Source organism: Microcaecilia unicolor, chromosome 9, assembly GCF_901765095.1.
Source record: "Microcaecilia unicolor chromosome 9, aMicUni1.1, whole genome shotgun sequence".
NCBI lineage: Eukaryota > Metazoa > Chordata > Amphibia > Gymnophiona > Siphonopidae > Microcaecilia > Microcaecilia unicolor.
The window spans coordinates 110,792,248-110,817,882 of record NC_044039.1 but is presented as its reverse complement, the minus strand read 5'-3'; the positions used below and the strand labels follow the sequence as shown (position 1 = coordinate 110,817,882).

Here is a 25,635-nt window from a genome sequence, read left to right as displayed (position 1 = left end):
ATAACTTGTCTGGAATGTTTTTACGTTTGGGGAGCGTGCCAGGTGCCCTTGACCTGGATTGGCCACTGTCGGTGACAGGATGCTGGGCTAGATGGACCTTTGGTCTTTCCCAGTATGGCACTACTTATGTACTTATGTACTCTGCAAGATTTTCAATCTCCTGTGGTTTTCTTCACCGGCTCCAACTTTGACCACACCAGCTCAGCACTAACAGCAGCAGTGACCGGGTCTCTACTGCTAAGTTGTTCTCTGCTCAATGTGTGGACTAGAAATCTTTTCAATAAATAAAAATAATAAAAATTACTACTTATTTATATAACTGGAGCACGGTACACTAAACATGTAAGACACAGTCCCTGCTTGTCAAACAGGACAGTAAGGGATAAGAGAATTACTTACAGACAAAGGTACTTAACAGGTGAATAGGACTCGGAGCTAAACACAGCCTCAAAAAGGTAGGCTTTCAACCTAGATTTGAATACTGCCAGAGATAGAGCTTGATGTACTGACTCAAAAAGTCTGTTCCAGGCGTACAGAGCAGCAAGATAAAAGGAAGAGTCTGGAGTTGGCAGTGGAGGAGAAGGGTACAGATAAGAGCGATTTACCCGATGAGCAGAGTTCCCGTTGAGTCTTGTTAAGCAGACAACCCCTCTGCAGCCAGTGGTCTTAGTTGGTGGAGAGAATCAAAGAATGAAGATACTGGTTTCACTTTCAGGACCTGAGGGTCCTCCTCTGGCTATTTCAACACCACAGACTGGAGAGAAAGAAGATCTCAGACTGAGTAATCAAGCCCCTGGATTGGGGCTACACAGTCCATTGTGGAGCAGAGGAATCTGGTTAGACCATCAGTTGTTACTATGGACTCCATTTGGGATGAATACAGACTGTCAACTCATCCTTTGTTACAGTTTGAGATTTTTTCATCTCAAATAGATACATTAATTGGGACTTCTGGTTCTCAGGAGCAGGTCTTGGATCAGCTTGTCAATAGGTTGTCTGTGTTAGAAGCAAAAGTCTCTACACATTGCAGTTGGTTAATGAATACATTATTAAAGACAAACTGTCTTCCCAAAAGAAAATGGAATACTTGGAAAGCCAAATGAGAAAAAAATAACTTGAGGTTTTTGAATTTCCCTAAGTCCCCTCTGATTACAGCTACAGAGGTGGTGAAAAAGTATTTTAGGGAAGTGCTTAATATACCAGCAGAAGCAATACCACCTTTGGTGAGAACACAGTATTTGATGTCAAGTGCTCAGGAGACGCTGAGGATGAACACTGTGGAGAAGTTGACCAACTTACATTTTTGGAATCATCTCTTGAGATTAATACATATAGAACTACTCTATTGGTGACATTTGTGCTTGAACCTGATAGGAACCATGTTTTGTGGCTATATTTCTGACATATGGGTGAGCTGTTCTTAGGCTCTAAAATCCATATATTTCCTGATTTAGCAACAGAGACAGAGGAGACACCAGGATTTTCTGGCATTAATGCTCAGAGATACAGCTCTCGGCTTGACCTTTGTGTTAGGATTTTCTTGTCAATGTTTGGTTAGTTTTGACTCTAACAATTATTTGTTCTTTGAACCAAAACAGCTCTTGGACTTTATCTTGTCTAAGGAAAAATTAAGGGTTACTGTATCATTACCTGTAAGGGTTGGCTTTTGGAGTAGGTGGGGTATTGTGATTCTCATATTAATGTTGTTTCCTTTAATTTAAATTTCTTTTTTTAGCTCATTTCTTTTTCCAAGTTTCCCTTTCCTCATTTTTTCTTTGTTTATTCTATGTGGATGAACTGGAGCATTATTTTCTTCTGATTTTTTTTTCTTCTTCTGATTTATTGCGATTAGTGTTTGTTACGTTACTATTATGACTTAATTTTTGAAAAGTTCAATAAATATTATAATAAAAACAAATACTAAGCAGAAATCCTTATGAAATTTCAACAAACTTTACAGGCCATTAAAAAAAAAAACTATGTCTGTCAAGCTTTGCAAGGTTTGTAATGTGGCTCTTTGCTCTGTATATTTTGTACTATACTTGTCAAAGAGGGAGCCCCTCCATCTTTCCCTGGTACAAGCAACAGCCACCTGTATGGTTTTGCATTAAAATTAGCCTATTCTGGTATAGCGTTTATCTACCTTCTAAAAATGAAATCTACATTTGTCTTGAGTATTGATGAATATGTATCACAAGAATATACTTTTACTAGCAAATGATATTGTCATTTAAATAGATATGACTTTAATCAATGAGTTGTATCAAATCTGCCCCATTCAATCCAAACCTGAATGAAAATAGTTTTACATTTAACAAATTTGCTCACGATTAAATACAGAACAGGACATATGCTGTCTAAACCTGAAACCTAATTACATGGAGAGTCAACTGAAAAAGGTGTGAGCAAAATCTAAATAAACAAGTAAAAAAGGCCCGTTTCTGACACAAATGAAATGGGCGCTACCAAGGTTTTCCTGGGAGTGTGTATGTTTGAGAGTGACTGTGTGACAGAGAGAGTGACTGTGCGAGTGTGTGTGTGTGACAGAGAGAGAGTGAGACTGGGTGCGTGTGTGTGAGAGTGTCACACAGATCCAGTGTGTGTGAGACTGTGTTTCACTCAGATACAGTGTGTGTGAGAGAGAGCGAGTGTGAGAGTATGTGTGCGATACACAGACTCTTTGTGAGACCGAGAGAGTGTATGAGACAGAGATTTTGCAGAATCTCCTCCCCCTCTTCTTCCCCCCTCTCCCTCCCGTCCGAGTTCCAGAACCCCCCTCCCCTTCCAAGACCCGCTTCTCACACATGGGTCGACGTCCACATCGGCCCAGGATTGGAAGTTTTGCTAGCAAAAATCTCAAAAATCTTCCAGAGTCTTCTGGCGCATGAGCAGCATACACCGCTAATGCATGGACCGGTTTCCCACCCGTTGCGTGAGTAAGGACCTCAGTGTAGTCCAAAAGCAAGAGGAGAACAATGAACAACTCCAAAGGGGAGGAGGGCGGGTTTGTGAAAACAATCAGCCTGCTGTCCTCTGAGAATACCTGCTACAGGTAAGTACCTTCGCTTTCTCCGAAGACAAGCAGGCTGCTTGCTCTCACACTTGGGATATCCCTAGCTGCCAGGCTCATTCAAAACAATGAACATTGGTCAATTGGGCCTTGCAACGGCGAGGACAAAACATAGATTGACCTGAAAAGAAACACAACTAAGTGAGAGAGCAGCCTGGAACAGAACAGAAATGGGTCTAAGGAGGGTGGAGTTGGATTCTAAACCCCGAAAAGATTATGCAGCACCAACTGCCAAAACCGACTGTCGCGTCAGGTATCCTGCTGAAAGGCAGTAGTGAGATGTGAATGTGTGGACTGATGACCATGTTGCAGCCTTGCAAATCTCTTCAATAGAAACTGACTTCAAGTGAGCCACTGACGAAGCCATGGCTCTGACATTATGAGCCATGACATGGATCTCTAGAGTCAGCCCAACTTGGGTATAACTAAAGGATATGCAATCCGCTAGCCAATTAGAGATTGTGAGTTTTCCGATGGCGACTCTCCTCCTGTTGGGATCAAAAGAAACAAACAACTGGGCAGACTGTCTATAGGGCTTTGTCCGCTCCTCGTAAAAGGCCAATGCTCTCTTACAGTCCAAAGTGTGCAACTTGACTTCACCAGGGCGGGTAGGTGGATGGGAAAAAAATGTTGGCAAGACAATTGACTGGTTCAGATGGAACTCCGACACCACCTTCGGCAAGAACTTAAGGTGAATGCACTACCAGGGTTTGGAGCTCACTGACTCTACGAGCTAAAGAAACAGCCACCAACAAAATGACCTTCCAGGTCAACTACTTCAGATGGCGGGAATTCAGTGGCTCCACTCCTGGAGGAGTGGCCTAGTGGTTAGGGTGGTGGACTTTGGTCCAGGGGAACTGAGGAACTGAGTTTGATTCCCACTTCAGGCACAGGCAGCTCCTTGTGACACTGGGCAAGACACTTAACCCTCCATTGCCCCAGGTACAAATAAGTACCTGTATACAATATGTAAGCCGCAATGTGCCTGCCATGAGTGGGAAAGCGCGGGGAACAAATGTAACAAAAAAAAAAAAAAGGAGCTTTCATCAGCTGGGTGAGAACAACGTTGAGATCCCATGACACTGGTGGAGGTTTAACTGAGAGCTTTGACAAAAGCAAACCTCTCATGAAGTGAACTACTAAAGGCTGTCCAGAGATAGGCTTACCCTCTACACGGTGATGGTAAGCACTAATTGCACTAAGGTGAACTCTTACAGAGTTGGTCTTGAGACCAGGCTCTGATAACTGTAGAAGGTATTCAAGCAGGGTCCGTGTAGGACAAGAAAAAGGATCTAGGGCCTTGCTGTCACACCAGACGGCAAACCTCCTCCATTTGAAAGAATAACACTTTTTCGTGGAATCCTTCCTGGAAGCAAGCAAGACCTGGGAGACACCCTCTGAAACCCAAGGAGGTGAATTCTAAGCTCTCAACATCTAGGCCGTGAGAGCCAGAGACTGGATGTTGGGATGCAGAAGCGACTCCTCGTTCTGGGTGATGAGGGTCGGAAAACACTCCAATCTCCACAGCTCTTCGGAGGACAACTCCAGAAGAAGAGGGAACCAGATCTGACGAGGCCAGAAGGGAGCAACCAGGATCATTGTTCCGCGGTCTTGCTTCAGTTTCAGCAAAGTCTTCCCTACTAGAGGTATGGGAGGATACACATACAGAAGGTCTGTCCCCCAATGCAGGAGAAAGGCATCTGACACTAGTCTGTTGTAGGCCTGAAGTCTGGAACAGAATTGAGGGACTTTGTGATTGATCTGAGTGGCAAAAAGATCCACCAAGGGGGTGCCCCACACTCGGAAGATCTTGTGGACAACGCCCATGTTTCGCAACCACTCGTGAGGTTGCATGATCCTTCTCAACCTGTCGGCCAGACTGTTGTTTACGCCTGCCAGATAAGTGGCTTGGAGAAACATGCCGTGATAGCGCGCCCAAAACCACATCCGGATGGCTTCCTGACACAGAGGGCGAGATCCGGTGCCCCCCTGCTTGTTGGTGTAATACATAGCAACCTGATTATTCTTCTGAATCAGATTTAGTTGGACAACCGATCTCTGAAAGCCTTGAGAGCGTTCCAGATTGCTCGTAATTCCAGGAGGTTGATCTGAAGACCCTTCTCCGCAAAAGACCAAGCTCCTTGAGTGTGAAGTCCATCTACATGAGCTCCCCACCCTAGGAGGGATGCATGCATCATCAACACTTTTTGTGGTTGAAGAATTTGGAACGGAAGTCCCAAGGTCAAATTGGATCGAATGATCCACCACTAAAGGGAACTGCAAAAGTCGGTGGAGAGATGGATCACTCCTCTACATCCCCTGTGGCCTGGCACCACTGGGAAGCTAGGGTCCATTGAGCAGATCTCACATGTAGATGTGCCATGGGAGTCACATGAACTGTGGAGGCCATGTGCCCTAAGAGTCTCAACATCTACCGAGCTGTGATCTGTTGAGACGCTCAAGCCATGGACACGAGGGCCAGGAGATTGTCTGCCCTTGCCTGGGGAAGATAAGCTTGAGATGTCCGTGTGTCCAACAGAACTCCAATGAACTCCAATTTTTGAACCGGGACGAGATGGGACTTGGGATAATTGATCACAAACCCCAGTAGCTCTAGCACTCGAATAGTCATCCGCATGGACTGTAGAGCGCCTGCCTCCGAGGTGCTCTTCACCAGCCAATCGTCGAGATAAGGGAACACATGCACTCCCAGTCTGCGTAGCAATGCTGCAACAACAGCCAGGCACTTTGTGAAAACTCTGGACGCAGACGTGAGGCCAAAGGGCACACAGTACTGAAAGTGCCGAGTTCTCAAATGAAATCGAAGATACTTCCTGTGAGCATCGAGATGTGGGTATAGGCATCCTTTAAGTCCAGAGAGCATAGCCAATCGTTTTCCTGAATCATGGGAAGAAGGGTGCCTAGGGAAACCATCCTGAACTTTTCTCGGACTAAGAATTTGTTCAGGGCCCTTAGGTCTAGGATGGGACGCATCCCCGGTTTTCTTTTGCACAAGGAAGTACCTGGAATAGAATCCTAGCCCTTCTTCCCCTGGTGGAACGGGTTCGACCGCATTGGCCTTTAGAAGGACGGAGAGTTCCTCTGCAAGTACCTGCTTGTGCTGGGAGCTGTAAGAATGAACTCCTGGTGGACAAATTTGGAGGCTTGGATTCCAGATTGAGATTGCATCCTAACCGGACTATTTGAAGAACCCACCGGTCGGAGGTTATAAGAGGCCACCTTTGGTGAAAAAATATTAATCTCCCCCCAACCGGTAAGTCGTCCGGTACGGACACTTGCACTGTGGCTAAGCTGCACTGGAGTCAGTCAAAAGCCCGTCCCTTGCTTCTGCTGGGGAGCCACAGTGGCCTTAGGCGCACGCTGTTGACGAGAACGAGCGCGCTAGGACTGAGCCTGGGTAGGCTGCCGAGAAGCAGGAGTGTACCTACGCCTATTATAGGAATAGGGAGCACTCCTCTTCCCTCCGAAAAATCTCCTAGATGTGGAGGTTGTAGCAGAAGACGCCCAGCGGGAGAGAGAATCCATAGCATCATTGTGCTTTTTGATCTGATCGACCACATCCTCTATTTTTTCAGCAAAAAGGTTATCCCCCCGGCAAGGAACATCCACCATTCGCTGCTGGATCTTATGATCCAGGTCAGAGACACGCAGCCATGAGAGTCTGTGCATCACTATACCTTGAGCAGCTATTCTGGATGTCACATCAAAAGTGTCGTAAGTACCCCTGGCCAGGAATTTTCGACACGCCTTCTGCTGCCTGACCACCTGGTGAAAAGATTTGGCCAGCTCCGGAGGAAGCGTTTCGACCAAACTAGACAGTTGCCTCACCGAGTTGAGCAAGTGGATGCTCGTGTAGAGCTGGTATGTCTGAATCTTGGCAGGGAGCATAGCGACCTGATACGTCTTCCTCCCAAAAGAATCCAAGGTCCTAGACTCTCTGCCTGGGGGCGCTGAGGCATAGTCCCTAGTACACTTGGCTCTCTTGAGAGCAGAATCCACCACCATGAAATCGTGAGGTAGCTGAACCTTCACCATTACCGGCTCTCCGTGGACTCTGTACTGGGACTCAGCTTTTTTGGGGACCACTGGATTAGAGAGAGGGAATGACCAGTTTCGCATAAGTACTTCCCTGAGTGTGTTATGCAAAGGAGCCGTTGCAACCTCTGTAGGTGGAGAAGGATAATCCAAGCCCTCGAGCATCTCGGCCCTGGGCTCATCCACAACCTCCATAGGGAAGGGAATATCCTTAGACATTTCCCAGACAAAAGAGGGAAAAGAAAGACTCTCAGGCGGAGACATCCTTCTCTCAATGGGCGGAGTGGGATCAGAGGGGACCCCATAGGATTCTTCTTCAGAAAAGTATCTGGATCTTCGTCTTCCTCCCACGAACGCTCATCCTCTGTATTGGACAAAAGCTCTCTAAGAGCAGCCCGAACCCGAGCCTGTCTCAACGTCGAGGAACGACGACCTCGAGGGCGATGTCGATAAGTCGACCGCTGCCTGGACTGCGGCAAAGCTTCCTCCGCCGACGTCGGAGAGTCGACCCAGGTGGCAGCCGACCCCCATGCCGCAAGCAGCACCGAGGTCGGGGACCTCACCACAGGCGAAGGACAAGATGCCGCTTCAACAGATGGTGCAGAAGGCGCAAGCACCCCTGGCACCGAAGTAGACTGGTGCAGCAATCCCTCCAGAAGCTCTGGAAGAAGGGCCCTGATGTGCTCCTCAAGAGCCGCCATGGGAAAAGGCTGCGGAACCGGTGGCAGAATCTGTGGGGGCTCGAGAGCTGGTACCAGGCTGCCAGAAGACCGACGCATCTGTATAGAGGGTGAGCGGTCCTCTTGGAGCCAACGCTTCTCGGGTGCCGAATCCCTCGGCTCCCCGGAGCTCTCGGTACCGCGCATGGAAGGAGATCGATGACGGTGCTTCTTAGCCTTCGCTTGACGCCTCCTCAGGGTCAGGTCCGATGAAGGGCGGTCCCGGGGGGGCCTGCATAGCAGTCAGCCTCAAAACAGGTGGAGACCCACTCAATGCCTCGCTACTCCCAGTGCAATGTGGTCATTCAGCAGCCATTACCTGTGCTCTCGAAGCTTATGCTTCCCTCGACGTCGAAACCGCAGACCTCTGTACTGATGCTGACGTCGAAGGACCGGACCGATCTGCAAAAAGTTTTTCTCGTTGAGCCTCCCGAGATACTTGGGTCCGTTTTTTTCATCAAAAGACACAGCTTACAAGCAGCTGGTAGATGATCGGGCCCAAGGCACTGGAGACACCATGCGTGGGGGTCGGTACCCAAGATGGTCCGGTTGCACAGAGTACATCGTTTAAAACCACTGGGTGTACTCGATGACATGGGCGGAAAAACGGCGTCTGTGAAATTAAAGGACGCGATTGTGCCAATTAAAAAGGCACAAACAGGGAAACAAAGGACAGCCGTGGCAAAAAGAAATTTAAACCGAGTGACTAAAACTAAGAAAATAAAGGAAACTACTCTACTTTTTTTTTTTTGAATTTTGTATAAAAATGAACAAAAAAGAAGAAAAAGGAAGCAATCACGCACAGACTCTTTCCTGGGCCAAGAGGAACACAGCAGAAAAAAACGTGTTACCTCAGATGTGGAGAAAAAAATAGTGAGGTCCTTACTCACACGACGTGTGGGAAACCAGTCCACGCATGCGCGGTCAGCACCGCTCGCGTGCCAGAAGATTTTTGCTAGCAAAACTTCCGATCCTGGGCCAACGTAGACGTCGACCCAAGTGTGTGAACAATCAGCCAGCTTGTCCTCGGAGAATGCCCTGTTTCCAATTCAATAGAAACAAGGACAGGTGGGATGAACTGGATAAACAAGAACATAGTGCCATGGATGAATTCTTTATTCCTTCACAGCAATGGGGTAATAAATCCAACCAGCTAGAACTACATATTTCACTATGAATTCAAACTCGGGTTGATTTTTTTCGTTCTGCAGTAACATATTCAGTATAAAGTTGTATGCTCACCTAGCAGCTGCTTCCTCTCGCTCTCGGCGGTGCTGTTCTGCCTTAAACTCTCGGAACTCCTGCTTTGCCTGTCGTAAAATTTCAACATAATCCTCAATGAAATCCCGTGTGGAGACCAGAGTCAGTAGCTTTCCACAAAGAGCATGAAGGATCTTCAACTTTTCTCCTAGAAAAGTTCATAGATCAGTTAGACAGGGTAGCAAAAGCTCTTTCCAGTTTCCAGCCAACTGGACTTCACTCAGTAAGAATATTTTCCCAAATTAGCTTGAGAGCATGAACCAGAAAGCAGTAGGCAAAACCATACAGGCAATCTCACTATCACCTGCACTTCCTCCAAAACGGGAACATTTTGTATTTAACCAACATACAAACTCTTGTATATTCCTCCCTATTATTGGTCTGCAAGCTTGGCCTGTAAGCACTCGGATCTCCTGTCATCAGAATAAGTTTTGTTTCTCCCTACTGCCTGTACATTGAGTATATGAGCTTTATTTCTTAGTAAATAGCAAATACTGGTATGCACTTCTTATAAATCACATGAGAAGGAGAAACACATGAGGAACTGAGGCTATGCAGCCCATATATTGCAGACAAAAACTGATATAACCTTGATGGTGAAGTGAGACTGAGGACCCTCCAAAGAAGGAGATGTTCCTCCACAAATATGTGCTTAGGGAACAGGGAAGCGAGGTGTTGCATACAACTTGTTTGTTTGCTGTTGCTGCATGGGGGGGATCACGCTTTACAGATAAGGGATTAACCAATCACCACTAAGTGTGCATGTGAACACAAGCAGGAGAGGATGGTAGAATAAAGGAAATAGCCATTTTGGTATAATGAGAAAAAGTATCAGAATATAACCATATTGTGTAATGGAAGAAAACAGGAAAATCCTTATATGAAAAATAAATTAGAATAAGAAAAATCACGATTTAGGAGAAATGAAACTTGTAACAGTATAAAAGTACAGAATGAGAAAGCCATATTGAACAGTCTTGTTGCTCAGCCTTTGCGTCTTGTTTGGCTGTGTGACAACAACTGCTACAGAGGGATAATAACTTTTCTAATGATTTAGAGAAACACCAATAAAGATTTTACTTGGTTGCGCCTGAACTGTCTGAATTGTCTCTCTTATTTCAGCCAAGGAGTTTACCTCTGAGGGCTGAAGTGTCTTCACCTCCTACGGGGCAAGGGCCTGGGAAGATTACACTCTGCATGATCAAGAAATTAAATTGTTTTAGCGTTTATCCATATCCTTCCTTAATGAGGCCAAATATTAAACTGCTGCAGATTTATGTGTGATCTTTTCATCTACAGGAGAACTTATGTACTGTATATTCAGGAAAGGTTAAATACAGTCAAACTCAAATAGAGAACATCTTGTCCTACTTTTTCAGGCAATAATAGCTTGGTTTTGCCTAGTCAATCAACTTTGTGTTCTTGCCCTCACCACATACTCTTCTCCAGATCAGACAGATAAAGTATGTCACCCCACCAGTGGGAGACCATGAGAATCGCAACCAGAACCCTAAATTCCAGGGAAACCCCCAGGAAACCCTTGAGGCTATGGATGGAAAAATAATTCTCCAACTCAACCAGGAAAGGACCTGCAGATCTATTCCCAGGAGTAACTGCTGCACCAGTCTGACCTGTTTCATCTGCTAGAGGCAGAGAAATACTGAACATTTCTAGACTGCAGCACTCCTTATAGTGGTGACGTCATCAGAAAATTCACATTTCTCTGCCCTTCCCATCTGTTTGAATTAGTCTAGCAATATAAAGAAATTGCTTTCAGATTTGATAATTGAAGTAATCTACTACTGATCACTTACATCTTCTAAACAAGCTGTTAAAAAAAAAAGGCGGCACCAGGTGATCCATGCTGGCCATGTGCTAAGCTAAGCCAATAAAGCAGCATTAAATATACACATCTAGGTGTCATCGTGGACAATATATTAAAATCTTCTGCTCAGCACGTGGCAGCAGCCAAAAAACCAAAGAAACAGAATGCTAAGCATTATTAAGAAAGGAATACAAAATAAGACGAAGAATTTCATAATGCCTCTACAACCTCACCTTGAGTATTGTGTGCAATTCTGGTCACCATATCTTGAAAAAAATATATTGGAATAAAGTTCAAAGAAAGGCAACAAAAATGACTAAGGGAATGGAACTCCTCTCATATGAGGAAAGGCTTAAGAGGTTAGAACTCTTCAGCTTGGAGAACAGAAGGGAAGGGGGATATGATTGAAGTCTACAAAATACTGAGTGGAGAAGAACAGAAAAATGCAAAATCGATTGCTTACTCTTTTAAAATGTAAAAAAGATGAGGCGACACTCTATGAAGTTAAATGATAATACCTATTCCAACCTCTTTCAGGTCCTAAAGGTACTGATGTATGTACTGCATCAAGTAAAGTTGGTGGGCAATAAGACTCCAGAATGGCATTTTGGAGTATCTTTTTCTAGCTGGTAGACTCCTTCTCCCGTAATAATGTGTGTGCAGTGTTTCACAGACCTTTAGAATAGAATTATCCACGCATTGGCACTGCAATTAAAAGCAGCCTGTTATACAGCAGGTTGAGCGAGACCCACTGTGCTGTCAGCATCATTTTGCTGGAATGGGTGCTTCATGGAATCATACAGCTGTTAAGCTCCTCATTTCTTTCTTTTTTTTTCCTACTGTTATTATCAGTTCTATCATTTATTGAAGCTGCAGGACAATGGATATTTCCAGGGCCAGTACTACGTTTTCTGGCGTCCTACTGCACCCCCTACCCATCCAGGGGCGGGGTCACTATGGCTCTGCCCCTTCAGTACCCACACCCCTTTTATCGGCCATGGCGCATATAAACAGGCATCATTGAAAATATTACACCAGTATAGAAGAAAATTAACTTTCTTTTTTCATTATAAATAATTTCTGTAAGCTGTTACAACTCCAGGATACCCAAAATGACACAAACCAAATTAGCATACAGACCAGGAATTAGGAGAACAGTCTTGCCAAACCTGAAACAATATTATCAAAATCTCAGAACCTAACAGATTCCTATTCAGACACTTGGCCTTGCAGTCACACATGCAGAACAGAGATAGCTCCTTTTCAAATTTTAACCTGAAATCCTAAGAAGCTAGATTCTGCAGGCAGCACAATACCAGAAAAACACAAAGAAATACATTGCTATACATTGCAAAATAAGACAGCAGATGTCAATTCTCAAATTGGACATATTCCAAACACTAAAATGAAAAATAAAATGATTTTTTTCTACTTTTGTTGTCTGGTGACTGTTTTTCTGATCATGTTAGTCCCAGTATCTGATTTTGCTGCTCTCTATCTGTTCTCTTAACTCAGTTTCTAGGGCTTCCTTTCCATTTATTTACTTTCCTCCTTTCTTCTTCATATCTTGCCCTACATCCATAGGTAAATGTTGGGTCCTCTGCGGACTTGACTGGAGGAGGTACAGAGTGGATCCAGCTTTTGCCTATTTTTTCCATCCATGTGTAGTTTTTCTCCTCTTTTCCCTTTCCTTCATCTCCATTCAGTATGCATCTCCTTCCTCTTTCTTCCCTCCATCCGTCCAGAATTTTTCCTCTCTCCCTCCATCCATATCCAGCATTTCTCCTCTCTCTCTCCTCCCCTCCATCCATGTGCACCTCCTCTTTTCCCTCCCCTCGATGTCCAGCATTTCTCCTCTCTCCCCTCCATCTATGTGCATCTACTTCCTCTGTCTTTCCTCCCCTCGATGTCCAGCATTTCTCCTCTGCCTTCCCCTCCATCCATGTGCATCTCCTTCCTCTGTCGTCCCTCCATGTCCAAAGTTTCTCCTCTCTCCTCCATCCATGTGCATATATTTCCTGTCTTCCCTCCCCTCCATCCATGTCCAGCATTTCACCTCTCTCCCTTCCATCTGTGTGCATCTCCTTTCTCTGTCTTTCCTACCCTCCATCTCTATCCAACATTTCTCCTCTCTTCCCTGCTTTCCACTCTATCCATGTCCAGCATTTCTCCTCTCTCCCTTCCATCCATATGCACCTCCTTCCTGTCTTCCCCCTCCTCCATCCATGTCTAGCATTTCTCCTGCCCTCCCCTCCATCCAGCCATGTTCAGCAACTCTCCTCTCATCCCTGCTTTCTCCTCCATCCATATACAGCAATTCTCCTTTCTCCCCTCCCCTCCATATCGAGCGATTCTCCTCTGTCCTCTCCTCCCCATCCAATGATTTCTCCTCTCCCCTCCATGTTCAGCGATTTCTCCTTTCTCCCCTACCCCCTCCCATCCATGACTAGTGACTCGTGACCCAGCCCCCACCTGCCCTTTTCAGCCCCCGAGTTCCAGTTCCAATCCCAGCCTTCTTCTCCCACAACAGCCCTCCTTTCCTTCCTGCCACCCTACGTTTAAAACTTTTATTTTACCTCAAGTTGCAGCGGTGGCGGTGAAAGCAGGATTGCCTCCAGCCTTGCCTTCCCTCTCAGTGTCCCGCCCTTGCGGAAACAGGAAAATATGTCAGAGGAGGGTTTGTTAAACTTCTCACGCATGTGCTAACACGCTTCTTAGCATAACAAGAGAAAGGAAAGTCCGTTTGGACTCTCCGGCTGTGTCCTGCTAAAAATGGGGTTTATTTGTTATCTGCTGGACAGCTCCTGAGGATGGATGATCTTTTTAAAACTGGAGTTGTAGAATGTTACATTGTGCTTATATCGCTGTGAGAAATTATGGACTGAAGAGTTTGTTATTGAAGTTCCATGGGAGAAGACTGATTTTTTTCAATGGACTGCATGGATGGTTTTGCTACCAAATATATGGTGAATGTACTGGAATATCTGGATATACTTTCCATGGACAGACTCTTCTGATCTAAAAAGGAAAATCTTTTTTTTATGTGTATGATGTAGGGGTGAAATGAATGCTGTGCTTTATTTGAAATTGATATATGTTTAATTTAATAAAATTGTATTTTGTTACATTTATATACTTTGTAGTTATAGTCTAGAAACTTTCTATTTTTGTAGTCTACAGGTCTTAGTCTACCAGAGCCTACTGTGACCCATCTATTCCTCTGTTGCTTCACTCTCTGTGGCAGTGGTAAACTGGCTAGGAATTGAGTAATCCTGGATGTATCTTTAATAGTAGCTAATTCCTTCCTGAGTTTGTTGATTTTATATTTCAAAACTGATATTTGGAGACAAATAGGGCAAGCTCTAAGGTTCCAGACAGTTTGTTTTAGGATTAAACCAGAACATGTATTGCACTGAAAGAAGGTCATATGGGAAAATTAGGTTCTTAACTTGGTAATTTTCTTTCCTTTAGTCATAGCAGATGAAGCCATTACGTATGGGTTGTGTCCATCAACCAGCAGGGGGAGATAGAGAGCACTCAACTTTTCACAGTGCCTCATGGCCAGCCAGCTCCATTGCCTCTTCAGTATTTGAAGCTTCCAAAGCAGTATGGCAAACCGCAATGGGAATAACATGAACTTTCCTCACAGTGAACAATGTCCCCTTAACAAGGGCATGAACTCAAAAGGAGGGAATGAACACATCCTTCTGGAGGGAATAAACTCGTCCTCTTTATTGTATAACTGGAGGGGATACACGCAACCTCCTGGAGGGAATCAACTCATCCTCCAAAACATAAACTGGAGGGAATGGACTCATCCTCCTATAAGTGAACATGAATCCTGAAGACTGTTTTCCAACTTTCTCCCAAGGAAGGAAATTCAGGAAACAAGAACAGAACCTGAAACAGATTCATAGCATACAGACAATCATACAGGGAGGCCTCATGGCTTCATCTGCTATGACTAAAAGAAAGAAAATTACCAAGGTAAAAACCTAATTTTCCCTTCCTTGTCATCAAGCAGATGAAGCCATTACGTATGAGATGTAACAAAGCAATCCCTATATATAGGGTGGGAACAGGTCACACCACGCGCTAGCACTTGTGCTCAAAACGCGCATCCCTCCTAGCAGCCACATCCAGCCTGTAATGTCAGGCAAAAGAGAGCTTAGAAGCCCATGTTGCTGCACTGCATATCTCTTGACGAGAGAGTGCTCCAGTTTCAGCCCATGAGGAAGAAATCGCTCTCGTAGAATGCACCTTAAAGGCTACAGGCGGAGACCGACCGGTAAGAAGATAAGCTGAAAAGATAGTTTCTTTGAGCCAGCGGGCAATAGTGGCTTTAGATGCTGGAGACCCTCTGCGAGCACCTGATAGCAAAACAAACAGATGATCATAGATCCTGAAAGAGATAGTAACTCGCAGATACTGCCACAGAGTCCTGCGCACATCCAACAGGTGCAACTGCCCAAAAGATTCTGGAAACTCCTCATCAAAGAAGGGCAAGAAAATAGGCTGGTTTAGGTGAAACGTTGAAACCACCTTAGGCATGAAGGAAGGCACGGTCCAAACCGTGACCCCGGACTCTGAGAATTGCAGAAATGGGTCTCTACAGGACAGTGCCTGGAGCTCTGACACCCGTCTCGCCGAAGTAACGGCCACAAGAAAAACGGCCTTTAGTGTCAAATCTTTCTCCGATGCTCGCCGAAGCGGCTCAAAAGGAGAAGCCTGCAGGGCCTTCAAAACTAGCCCCAGGTTCCAAGCTGGACAGGGTGCTCGAACGGAAGGCCGGAGCCGAAGCACCCCACTAAGAAACCGTGCCACATCTGGATGAGCAGCTAAAGACACGCCTTCAACCTTACCACGAAGGGAGGCCAATGCTGCCACTTGCACCCGCAGGGAATTACAGGCCAAGCCTATTTGTACACCATCCTGCAAAAAGTCCAGAATCGGCGAAACAGGAGACCGCATGGGTGTGATCGCTTTTGAAGCACACCAAGACTCAAACTGGCACCAAATCCTGGCATAAGCCATGGAAGTGGAACGCTTGCAGGCCTGCAGGAGAGTGGAAATGACTGTGTTTGAATAGCCTTTGTCCCTCAATTGCGCCCTCTCAATCGCCATGCCACAAGACCAAAGCGGCAGGCATCCTCCATGGCTACCGGGCCCTGTGACAACAGGTTCGGTACCAGAGGTAAAGGATGGGGAGCCTCCACTAGCATCTGCCGGAGGTCCGCATACCAAGGCCTCCTGGGCCAAACCGAGGCGATGAAGACCACTTCACCTAGGTGTAGCCAAATTCGCAGGAGCACGCGCCCTATCAAGGGCCACGGAGGGAAAACATATAGTAGGCCCGGAGGCCAGGGCTGAGTCAAGGCATCCAACCCTGCCGAGCGAGGATCTCTCCGTCTGCTGAAGAAGCACGGGACTTTGGCATTTGAACTTGTCGCCATAAGATCCATCACGGACTTGCCCCATTTGGCACATATCTGCAGGAATACTTCATCTGCTAGTTCCCATTCTGCTGGATCGATCTGATCCTTCTTAGATAATCGGCTTGCACGTTGCTCTGACCTGCAATGTGAGCTGCCGACAGAAACTGAAGATGCAGCTCGGCCCAGTGGCAAATCTGTTCGGCCTGCGCGGCCAGTGCTCTGCACTGAGTGCCGCCTTGTCGATTTATGTAGGCCACTGCTGTCGTGTTGTCCGACATCACTCTGACAGCCAATCCTTCCAGGGTCACTGAAAGGCCAGAAGCGCCTGAAACACCGCTTTCAACTCCAGGCGGTTGATGGACCACTCAGACTCCTCGGGTGTCCATAGACCCTGGGCATGCTTCCCCTTGCAATGTGCGCCCCAGCCCTTCAGGCTGGCATCTGTCACTACTAGACACCAATCGGGGAGCGTCAGCAGCATTCCTTGCCGCAGCATGCTGTCTGAGAGCCACCACTCCATGCTGAGCCGGGCCACAGGGAGCCAAGAAAGTCTGCATTGATAATCCTGAGAAACTGGAGACCATCTTTGAAGTAGGGAATACTATAGAGGTCTCAGGTGCGCTCTCGCCCAGGGCACCACTTCCAATGTGGCTGTCATCGATCCCAGCAGCAGGACAATGTCCCAAGCTCGCAGGCGGGGCATCCTCAGGAGCAGACGGACCTGATTCTGAAGCTTGCACCGCCTTAGCTCGGGTAGGTATACATAGCCCGAGTCTGTGTCGAACCTGGCCCCCAAATATTCTAGAGATTGCGAGGGGGTCAGGTGACTTTTGGCCATATTGACGATCCAGCCTAGAGATTGAAGTACTGAGACCACTCTGGCTGTAGCTTGATAGCTCTCTGTTACAGAGTCTGCTCTGATGAGCCAGTCGTCTAGGTAAGGGGGAAACCTGATACCTTCTCGCCTGAGCAAAGCAGCTACTACCACCATTACCTTTGAAAAGGTTCGGGGAGCTGTGGCGAGGCCAAAAGGCAAGGCCCAGAACTGGAAATGCTTTCCCAACACCGCAAACCTCAAACTTCTGGTGCGGGGGCCAAATTGGTATGTGCAAGTAAGCTTCTTTCAGGTCTAGAGACGTGAGAAACTCTCCTGGCTGTACCGCAGCAATGACGGAGCGCAGGGTTTCCATGTGGAAATGCCGCACTCTCAGGGACTTAATTCTTTTAAGTCCAGAATAGGGCGAAAAGACCCACCTTTTCGCGGTACCACAAAGTAGATGGAGTATCGGCCGTAGCCGTGTTCGGCAGGAGGTACCAAGGACACGGCCCCTAACTGAATCAGACCTTGCAAAGTCTCCTCTACCGCCCCCCTTTTGGCGGCAGAACCGCATCGGGACTCCACAAACACGTCTCTTACTGGGGCGTTGAATTCTATTCTGTAGCCATCTCTGATCAGGTCCAGAACCCACTAATCTGAGGAAATATTGGCCCACTCCTCGGCAAAGAGGGGAAGACGTCCTTCGATGAGAGGAAGCGAGGAGGGGGCCGGCGCACCATCATTGAGAGGGTCGCCCCTGAACTCCAGGCCTAGAGCCGGTGGCTGCAGAATGCTTGTCCGAGCGAAAGGAGTTCCTCTGCTGAAAAACGGGCACGAGAAGTGAACCCAGCAGAACGCCCCGGGTGGTACCTTCTAGCTTCACGGAAGCGAGGTCTATAAAAGGAGTGGACCGCCTGGCCCTTGGAGGAAGGCCGTGGCCTATCTTCAGGCAAGCGCTGGGGTTTAGGATCTCCCAGGCCTTTAACAATTTTTTTTTCCAACTCCTCACCAAATAGGAGAAGGCCTTGAAAGGGCAACTTCACCAACCTTTGCTTAGAGGCCATGTCCACTGCCCAATGTCATAGCCAAATAAGACGGCAAGCAGCCACTGCTACTGCCATTTGTTTAGCCGAAGCTCTGACAATATTATAAAGGGCATCAGCCAAAAAGGACAAGGCCGACTCCAGCCGCGGAGCCACATCCGAGAAGGGCTCCGCTCCATCTCCGGGCTGTTCCACTGCCTGTTGCAACTGCGCCAGGCAGGCTCTAGCAGCATAACAACTGCATGCAGACGCCCGAACAGTAAGACCTGCAATTTCAAAGGACCGCTTAAGTGCTGCTTCCAGCCTACGGTCTTGTACATCCTTCAGAGCAACTCCTCCTTCCACAGGGAGGGTAGTTCTCTTTGTCACCGAAGTGACTAGGGCATCTACTTTAGGCATTGCAAAGCGAGCCAAATGCTCCTCACGCAGAGGGTATAATTGCCCCATAGCCCTGGAAACTTTCAAAGGTCCCTTGGGGTCAGCCCACTGAGCGGAAATAAGCTCTTGGATGGAGTCATGCAAAGGAAAGGCTCGAGAAGGCTTTTTGGTACTAGCCATTCTAGGATTCACAGAGGAGGCCGTGCCACTGTCAGGCTCTTCAATAGAAAGGACCTATAGGGCATCTGAAATAAGCGCTGGCAGCTCATCACGGTGGAAAATCCTCACCGCGGAGGGATCATCCAGATCCTGTGGTAATTCTGCACCTGACTCTGGCTCCTCAGACCACGAAGGCCTGCCAGAACTCTCCGAATCCTCACAGCCCGACCACAGGGGGGGGGGGGAAAGGAGGTGCACCACAATCTGAAGGGGAATTAGCCCTTCTACACTTTTCTTTACGCCAATTATCAGGGAAAATAGACTCAGCGGGCAGTCCCAGGCCAGAATCCACCGGGGGGGGGGGGGGGGGGACGACAACAGAAGGGGCCTCAGACGACCATTGAGGGAGAGCTCTTTTCAGCATGTACGCTTTATGTAATAACACAAAATCAGGGGAGAAAAACTCGCTCTGGGCACCCAGATCCCGTCCGGGACTAGCCACTCCCTGAATAGCCTCAATTCGAGGTCCCCCCCCCCCCCCCCCCGGGCTCTCCGTCTCTACGGAGGCCACGCCATGTGGAGAATTCAAAATAGTGTCCGCTGCCAGCTCTGAGCGGGAAGAATCATTGCTCGCCATGCTCGGGCCGGCTCTTACACCTGTACAGCACGATTTACAGAGCCCAGCTGCTGATTTGCGCTTGCCGCACCGGGAACAGCGCTTTACATTCTCTGCAGCCATCGCCGAAAACAGCTGGAAAATTCAAAAGGTAAAATTATGTATCATACCTGATAATTTTCTTTCCATTAATCATAGCTGATCAATCCATAGACTGGTGGGTTGTGTCCATCTACCAGCAGGTGGAGATAGAGAGCAAAGCTTTTGCCTCCCTATATGTGGTCATGTGCTGCCGGAAACTCCTCAGTATGTCGATATCCAAGCTCCATCCGCAGGACTCAGCACTTAGAGAATTACACCCACAAAGGGACACTCTGCCCAGCTCACCACCGCCGAAACGGGGGAGGGGAATTAACCCAGCTCATCCCCACACAAGTGGGGGAGGGGAATCCGTCCAGCTCATCTCCGCGGAGCGGAGGAGGGACACCACCCCGCCGATGCGGGGGGATCTGGCTTATCCTGCAACCGCAACCGCGGGAGGAGATGACTGACCCTAACACCGCCGAAGCGGGAGGGGTACAAAGCTGCCCTACAGCCGCACGAAGCGGGAGGGAGCGCCGGCAGAATTTATGTCTCAATCCACCCCCGTAAAACGGAGGGGAGAGGAATGCAGCAGCTCACTGTAACACAAACTCGTCTCAACTCTTGAAGAATCCAATTGAAAAAAACTTGAACACGAAGTCCTCCTGAACAGGAACTGAAGACTAAATTTGAATCTGAAATGCAACCAGAATATAAACAGTACAGATATCTGGGAGGGGCTATGGATTGATCAGCTATGATTAATGGAAAGAAAATTATCAGGTATGATACATAATTTTACCTTCCATATCATCATGCTGATCAATCCATAGACTGGTGGGATGTACCGAAGCAGTACTCACCCAGGGCGGGACATTGAAATCCCTGACCGCAACACTGAAGCTCCAAACCGGGCCTCCGCCCGAGCAGCCACAGTCAAGCGGTAATGCCTGGAGAAGGTATGGGCCGATGCCCAAGTTGCCGCCTTGCAAATCTCTTCCAAGGAGACGGACCCGGCCTCTGCCATCGAGGCCGCCTGAGCTCTAGTGGAGTGAGCCTTCAGCTGGATAGGCGGCACCTTCCCCGCGGCCACATAAGCCGCTGCAATGGCTTCCTTGACCCATCTTGCCACTGTAGGCTTAGCAGCCTGCAGACCCTTACGAGGACCTGCAAACAGGACAAACAGATGATCCGATTTCCGGAAATCATTGGTCACTTCCAAGTATCTGATGATGACTCGTCTCACATCCACATATTTGAGAGCAGACTATTCCTCTGGGTAGTCCTCCCTACGAAAGGAAGGGAGACAGAGCTGCTGATTCACATGGAAACAATCTTGGGCAGGAAGAAAGGCACTGTGCGAATAGTCACTCCTGCCTCAGTGAACTGCAGAAAAGGCTCTCGACATGAGAGCGCCTGGAGCTCGGAAACTCTTCTGGCTGAAGTGATAGCCACCAAAAAGACTGCTTTCAACGTCAGGTCTTTCAGAGATGCCCTCGACAAGGGTTCAAAAGGCGGCTTCTGCAAGGCTCTTAGTACCAGGTTGAGATTCCACGCAGGCACCACTGAGCACAGAGGAGGGCGCAGGTGATTAACTCCCTTGAGAAAACGTACCACATCTGGCTGCGAAGCCAGGGAACCACCCTTCAGGCGGCCCCTGAAACAAGCCAGAGCCGCTACCTGGACTTTAAGGGAACTGAGCGACAGGCCTTTCTCCAGACCTTCTTGCAGGAACGCCAGCACTGAAGAAATTGGAGCAGTGAAGGGAGAAAGTGAGCCTGCTTCACACCACGCTGCAAAGGTACGCCAAACCCTGGCGTAAGCAGTAGAAGTAGAGCGCTTCCTCGCTCTCAGCATAGTGGCGATGACCTTGTCTGAGAAGCCCTTCTTCCTCAGACGCTGCCGCTCAATAGCCAGGCCGTAAGACCAAAGGGGGAAGGATCCTCCATCACCACGGGACCCTGATGCAACAGACCCTGCTCCACTGGCAGCCGCAGAGGGTCATCCACTGAGAGCCTGATCAAGTCCGCATACCAGGGACGTCTGGGCCAGTCCGGACCCACCAGGATTATCCGGCCCGGATGCTTTGCCACCCGGTCTAGTACCCTGCCCAACATGGGCCAGGGCGGGAACACATAGAGAAGCTCTTGTGTCGGCCACTGTTGGAGAAGAGCATCTACTCCCAGAGATCGAGGGTCCCGTCCTCTGCTGAAAAAGCGCGGCACTTGGCAATTGGCCGATGACGCCATCAGATCTAGGCTCGGCTGGCCCCAGCACTTCGTGATGTCCAAGAACGCCTGAGCCGATAACTGCCACTCTCCGGGATCCAAGGTATGGCGACTGAGAAAGTCCGCCTTGACATTCATGACTCCGGCAATGTGGGCCGCTGACAGCTGTTCCAGGTTCGCTTCCGCCCACTGGCATAGATTCATGGCTTCCTTGGCTAGAGGGGCGCTATTGGTACCTCCCTGGCGGTTGACATAGGCCACAGCCGTGGCATTGTCCGACAGGACCCGTACTGGCTTCAACGCCAGTACCGGGAGGAACTCCAAAAGCACCAACCGAATGGCTCTGAGTTCCAGGAGGTTGATAGACCACTTTGCCTCTGCAGGAGACCAGAGCCACTGCGCTGTCCTTCCCATGCAATGGGCTCCCCAGCCCGTCAAAGAGGCGTCCGTCGTGACGACAATCCACTCCGGGGTCACAGGAGGCATCCCTGCAGACAACTTGTCTGTCTTCATCCACCAGCTCAGCGCCTTGCGCACTGCTGGGTCCAAGGGAAGGCACACAGTATAATCCTCCGACACCGGAGTCCAGCGGTGCAGCAGAGAGTGTTGTAGTGGTCTCATATGAGCCCTGGCCCAGGGCACTACTTCCATCATGGCCGTCATAGAGCCCAACAGCTGCACATAGTCCCAAGCCCGAAGCGGAGAGGCTACTAGGAACTGGTCCACCTGAGCCTGAAGTTTGACAATCCGATTGTCTGGCAGGAACACTCTGCCCACTTGGGTGTCGAATCGAACTCCCAGATACTCCAGGGACTGAGTTGGGCACAGCTGGCTTTTCTCCCAGTTGATGATCCACCCCAGGGAGCTCAAAAGAGCAATCACCCGGTCCACAGCTTTGCCGCACTCTGCATAAGAGGGGGCTCGGATCAACCAGTCGTCCAGATAAGGATGGACTTGTACTCCTTCCTTCCGCAGGAAGGCCGCGATGACCACCATTACTTTGGAGAAGGTCCGCGGAGCAGTAGCCAACCCGAACGGGAGGGCTCTGAACTGGAAGTGTCAGCCCAGGACTGCAAAACGCAGAAAGCGTTGATGAGGAGGCCAGATGGGAATATGCAAGTACGCTTCCTTGATGTCCAAGGATGCCAGGAACTCCCCTGCCTTCACTGCCGCTATAACAGAGCAGAGAGTCTCCATGCGAAAGTGCCGAACTTTCGGCCCGATTGACCCCTTTGAGGTCGAGGATAGGCCGTACAGAACCTCCTTTCTTTGGTACCACAAAGTAAATGGAGTAACGTCCCTTGCCAAGCTGATTTTCTGGCACCGGAACGACCGCGCCCAGGCGGATCAGATTGTCCAAGTTCTGCTGCACTGCCACAGCTTTGACCGGAGACTTGCAGGGAGAGAGTACAAACCCGTCTCTTAAGGGTCGGCAGAACTCTAGCTTGTAGCCGTCTCTGATGACTTCCAGCAGCCAAGCGTCTGAAGTTACCCTGGTCCACTCGCCCAGAAACGAGGACAGGCGTCCTCCAATCTGCACTGGGCCATGGACCAGGACCCCGTCATTGGGTACGAGACCCTGGGGGAGGACCGGAGGGCGCACCTCCGGGAGGGTGGTCTCTGCGAAAGGAATGCTGCTTGGGGGAGAAGTTCCTCTTGAAGGAAGAGGGGGCAGAGGAGCCCGACTTGCCCGGGCGGTACCGACGGGCTTCTTGAAACCGTCCTCTGGAGTTACCGGGGCGAGCACTAGCCCGAGCCCTGACCTCTGGTAACCTCTTGCCCTTAGACGTGCCGAGATCGGTCACAATTTTGTCCAGCTCGACCCCAAAGAGCAGCTTGCCTTTAAAAGGCAACTTAGCCAGGCGGGACTTAGAGGCGTGGTCCGCAGACCAATGTTTCAGCCAAAGCCACCGCCGCGCAGAGACTGTCTGAGCCATACCTTTAGCCGAGGCTCTCAAGACATCATACAGTAAGTCTGCCAAATAAGCCAAGCCCGATTCCAGGGCCGGCCAATCAGCCCTCAAGGAAGGATCCGAGGGGGAAGCCCGCTGCACAATCGTCAGGCACGCCCTGGCCACGTAGGAGCCGCAAACTGAGGCCTGCAAACTTAAGGCAGCCTCCTCAAAGGACGACCTTAAAGCCGCCTCCAATCTTCTGTCTTGGGCGTCCTTTAGGGCCGTGCCACCTTCCACTGGCAACGCTGTTTTCTTAGTCACCGCAGTGATTAAAGAATCCACGGTAGGCCAAAGAAAGGCTTCCCGTTCACTTTCAGGCAAAGGAGAGAGGCGGGACATAGCCCTAGCCACTTTAAGGCTCGCTTCCGGGACATCCCATTGAGACGAAATTAAGGTGTGCATGGCATCATGCACGTGGAAGGTTCTAGGCGGGCGCTTCGTCCCCAGCATAATGGCGGAGCCAACAGGGGCTGAGGGAGAGACGTCCTCCGGAGAGGAAATCTTCAAAATGCTCATGGCCTGCATTAACAGGTTGGGCAAATCCTCTGAGCGAAAGATCCGTGCTGCAGAGGGGTCATCCGCTCCATCCGAGCGGGAATCCGTCTCCTCCAAGGAATCCCCAAAGGACCGTTGGGAGAACTCAGATACGCTGCCCTCATCTACATCAGAGGAAACAGAGCCCTCTAAGGCCTGGGAATCCACCCGAGGGCGTTTACTTCCGGGAGCCTCAACCCCTTTATAGGACAAGGGAGAAGGGGCAGCGTTTTGCATAAGAAAGGCCTGATGCAGCAGCAAAATAAACTCGGGGGAGAAACCCCCCAGACTGTGCACTTCAGCAGCCTGGGCCACAGCCCTAGACGCACCCTCAACCGGCGCTCGCAAGAGCGGGGGAGAAACATGCTGTGCATCCAAGATGGCGTCCGGCGCGACACTCCGCGAAGGAGCCGCGCAGGAAGAACGGCGCTTAACTTTAGCCGCTTTTTTGCCGTCGCCCAAATCAAGGGTGGCCAAGGCATTAACGTCTCCCAACTCAAGGGCGGCCCAAGAAGAAGCCGTCCGAGCAGAGTGGCCGGCCAAGATGGCGGAGGCGAGCAGCGGGGGATGGGCGTTTATGGTGGGAAAAACCGCCGCACCGGAGGAAGACCCGGGACACTGACCGGCCTCCGAACTGACACCCAACAAGGGCGAATCAGACTTTAAGACCCCGCATCCCCGCTAAAAGCGCACACGCGGTCCGGGTAGCGATTCTTCGCGCCCTCGCCCTCCAACGCCATAGGCCACGTGGAGATCGATCGGGGAACCCCCTGCCCACTATAAAAAGGTAAAAATTACCTGCTTCTCGCTTCGAGCTGTAACGACCTGGTGTCCCAGTGAGTAGCTGCAATAAACGTTTAAATAAACGTCGAAATAAACGCCCTTAAGGACGTCCAAATTTTTTTTTTTTTTTTTTTAACGGAGCCAGCGGGAGGGGGGAGAAAAGGAGGGACCTGGCGCCACCAGGTTTGCACTTGCTCAAGAAGAGCCCTCAACCCCAGGTACTCAACAAAACCTAAAAATTAGGCTTGGAGACCTAGCCAGAGCTGCTGCTGTGTGTGACCACCACCTGCTGAGATAGAGAACATACTGAGGAGTTTCCGGCTGCACATGACCACATATAGGGAGGCAAAAGCTTTGCTCTCTATCTCCACCTGCTGGTAGATGGACACAACCCACCAGTCTATGGATTGATCAGCATGATGATATGGAATGGTGGTTTCGCGCCAAAAACGCCCCGATCGCGGGCCCACCCCGGAGAAGTTAGAAAACACTCTTACCTCACCAGACCGAGTATCACAGCTCCGGTCCCATAGAAGAATCTAAGGAAAACCTCTGTTCCATTTTTTTTTTTTTACGCTGTGAGGAAAGCAGAGGTAATAAGAACTCTGGAGGCTCAGATGAGTGGGAAAGGCAGGGAAAGGTGAACCAATGTGCCTGCATCCACTGAGTGGGAAAG

The 25,635-nt window shown here is 49.1% G+C and overlaps 1 protein-coding gene across 1 annotated transcript in view; it reads right to left on the bottom strand.

Moving 5' to 3' along the window:
- BAZ1A (bromodomain adjacent to zinc finger domain 1A) overlaps nucleotides 1-25,635 on the bottom strand; it is a 763,171-nt gene that overhangs the window by 268,858 nt on the left and 468,678 nt on the right. The window contains 1 exon segment of the mRNA XM_030214053.1: nucleotides 9,088-9,253. Within this exon segment, the coding sequence (XP_030069913.1) occupies nucleotides 9,088-9,253 (166 nt within the window).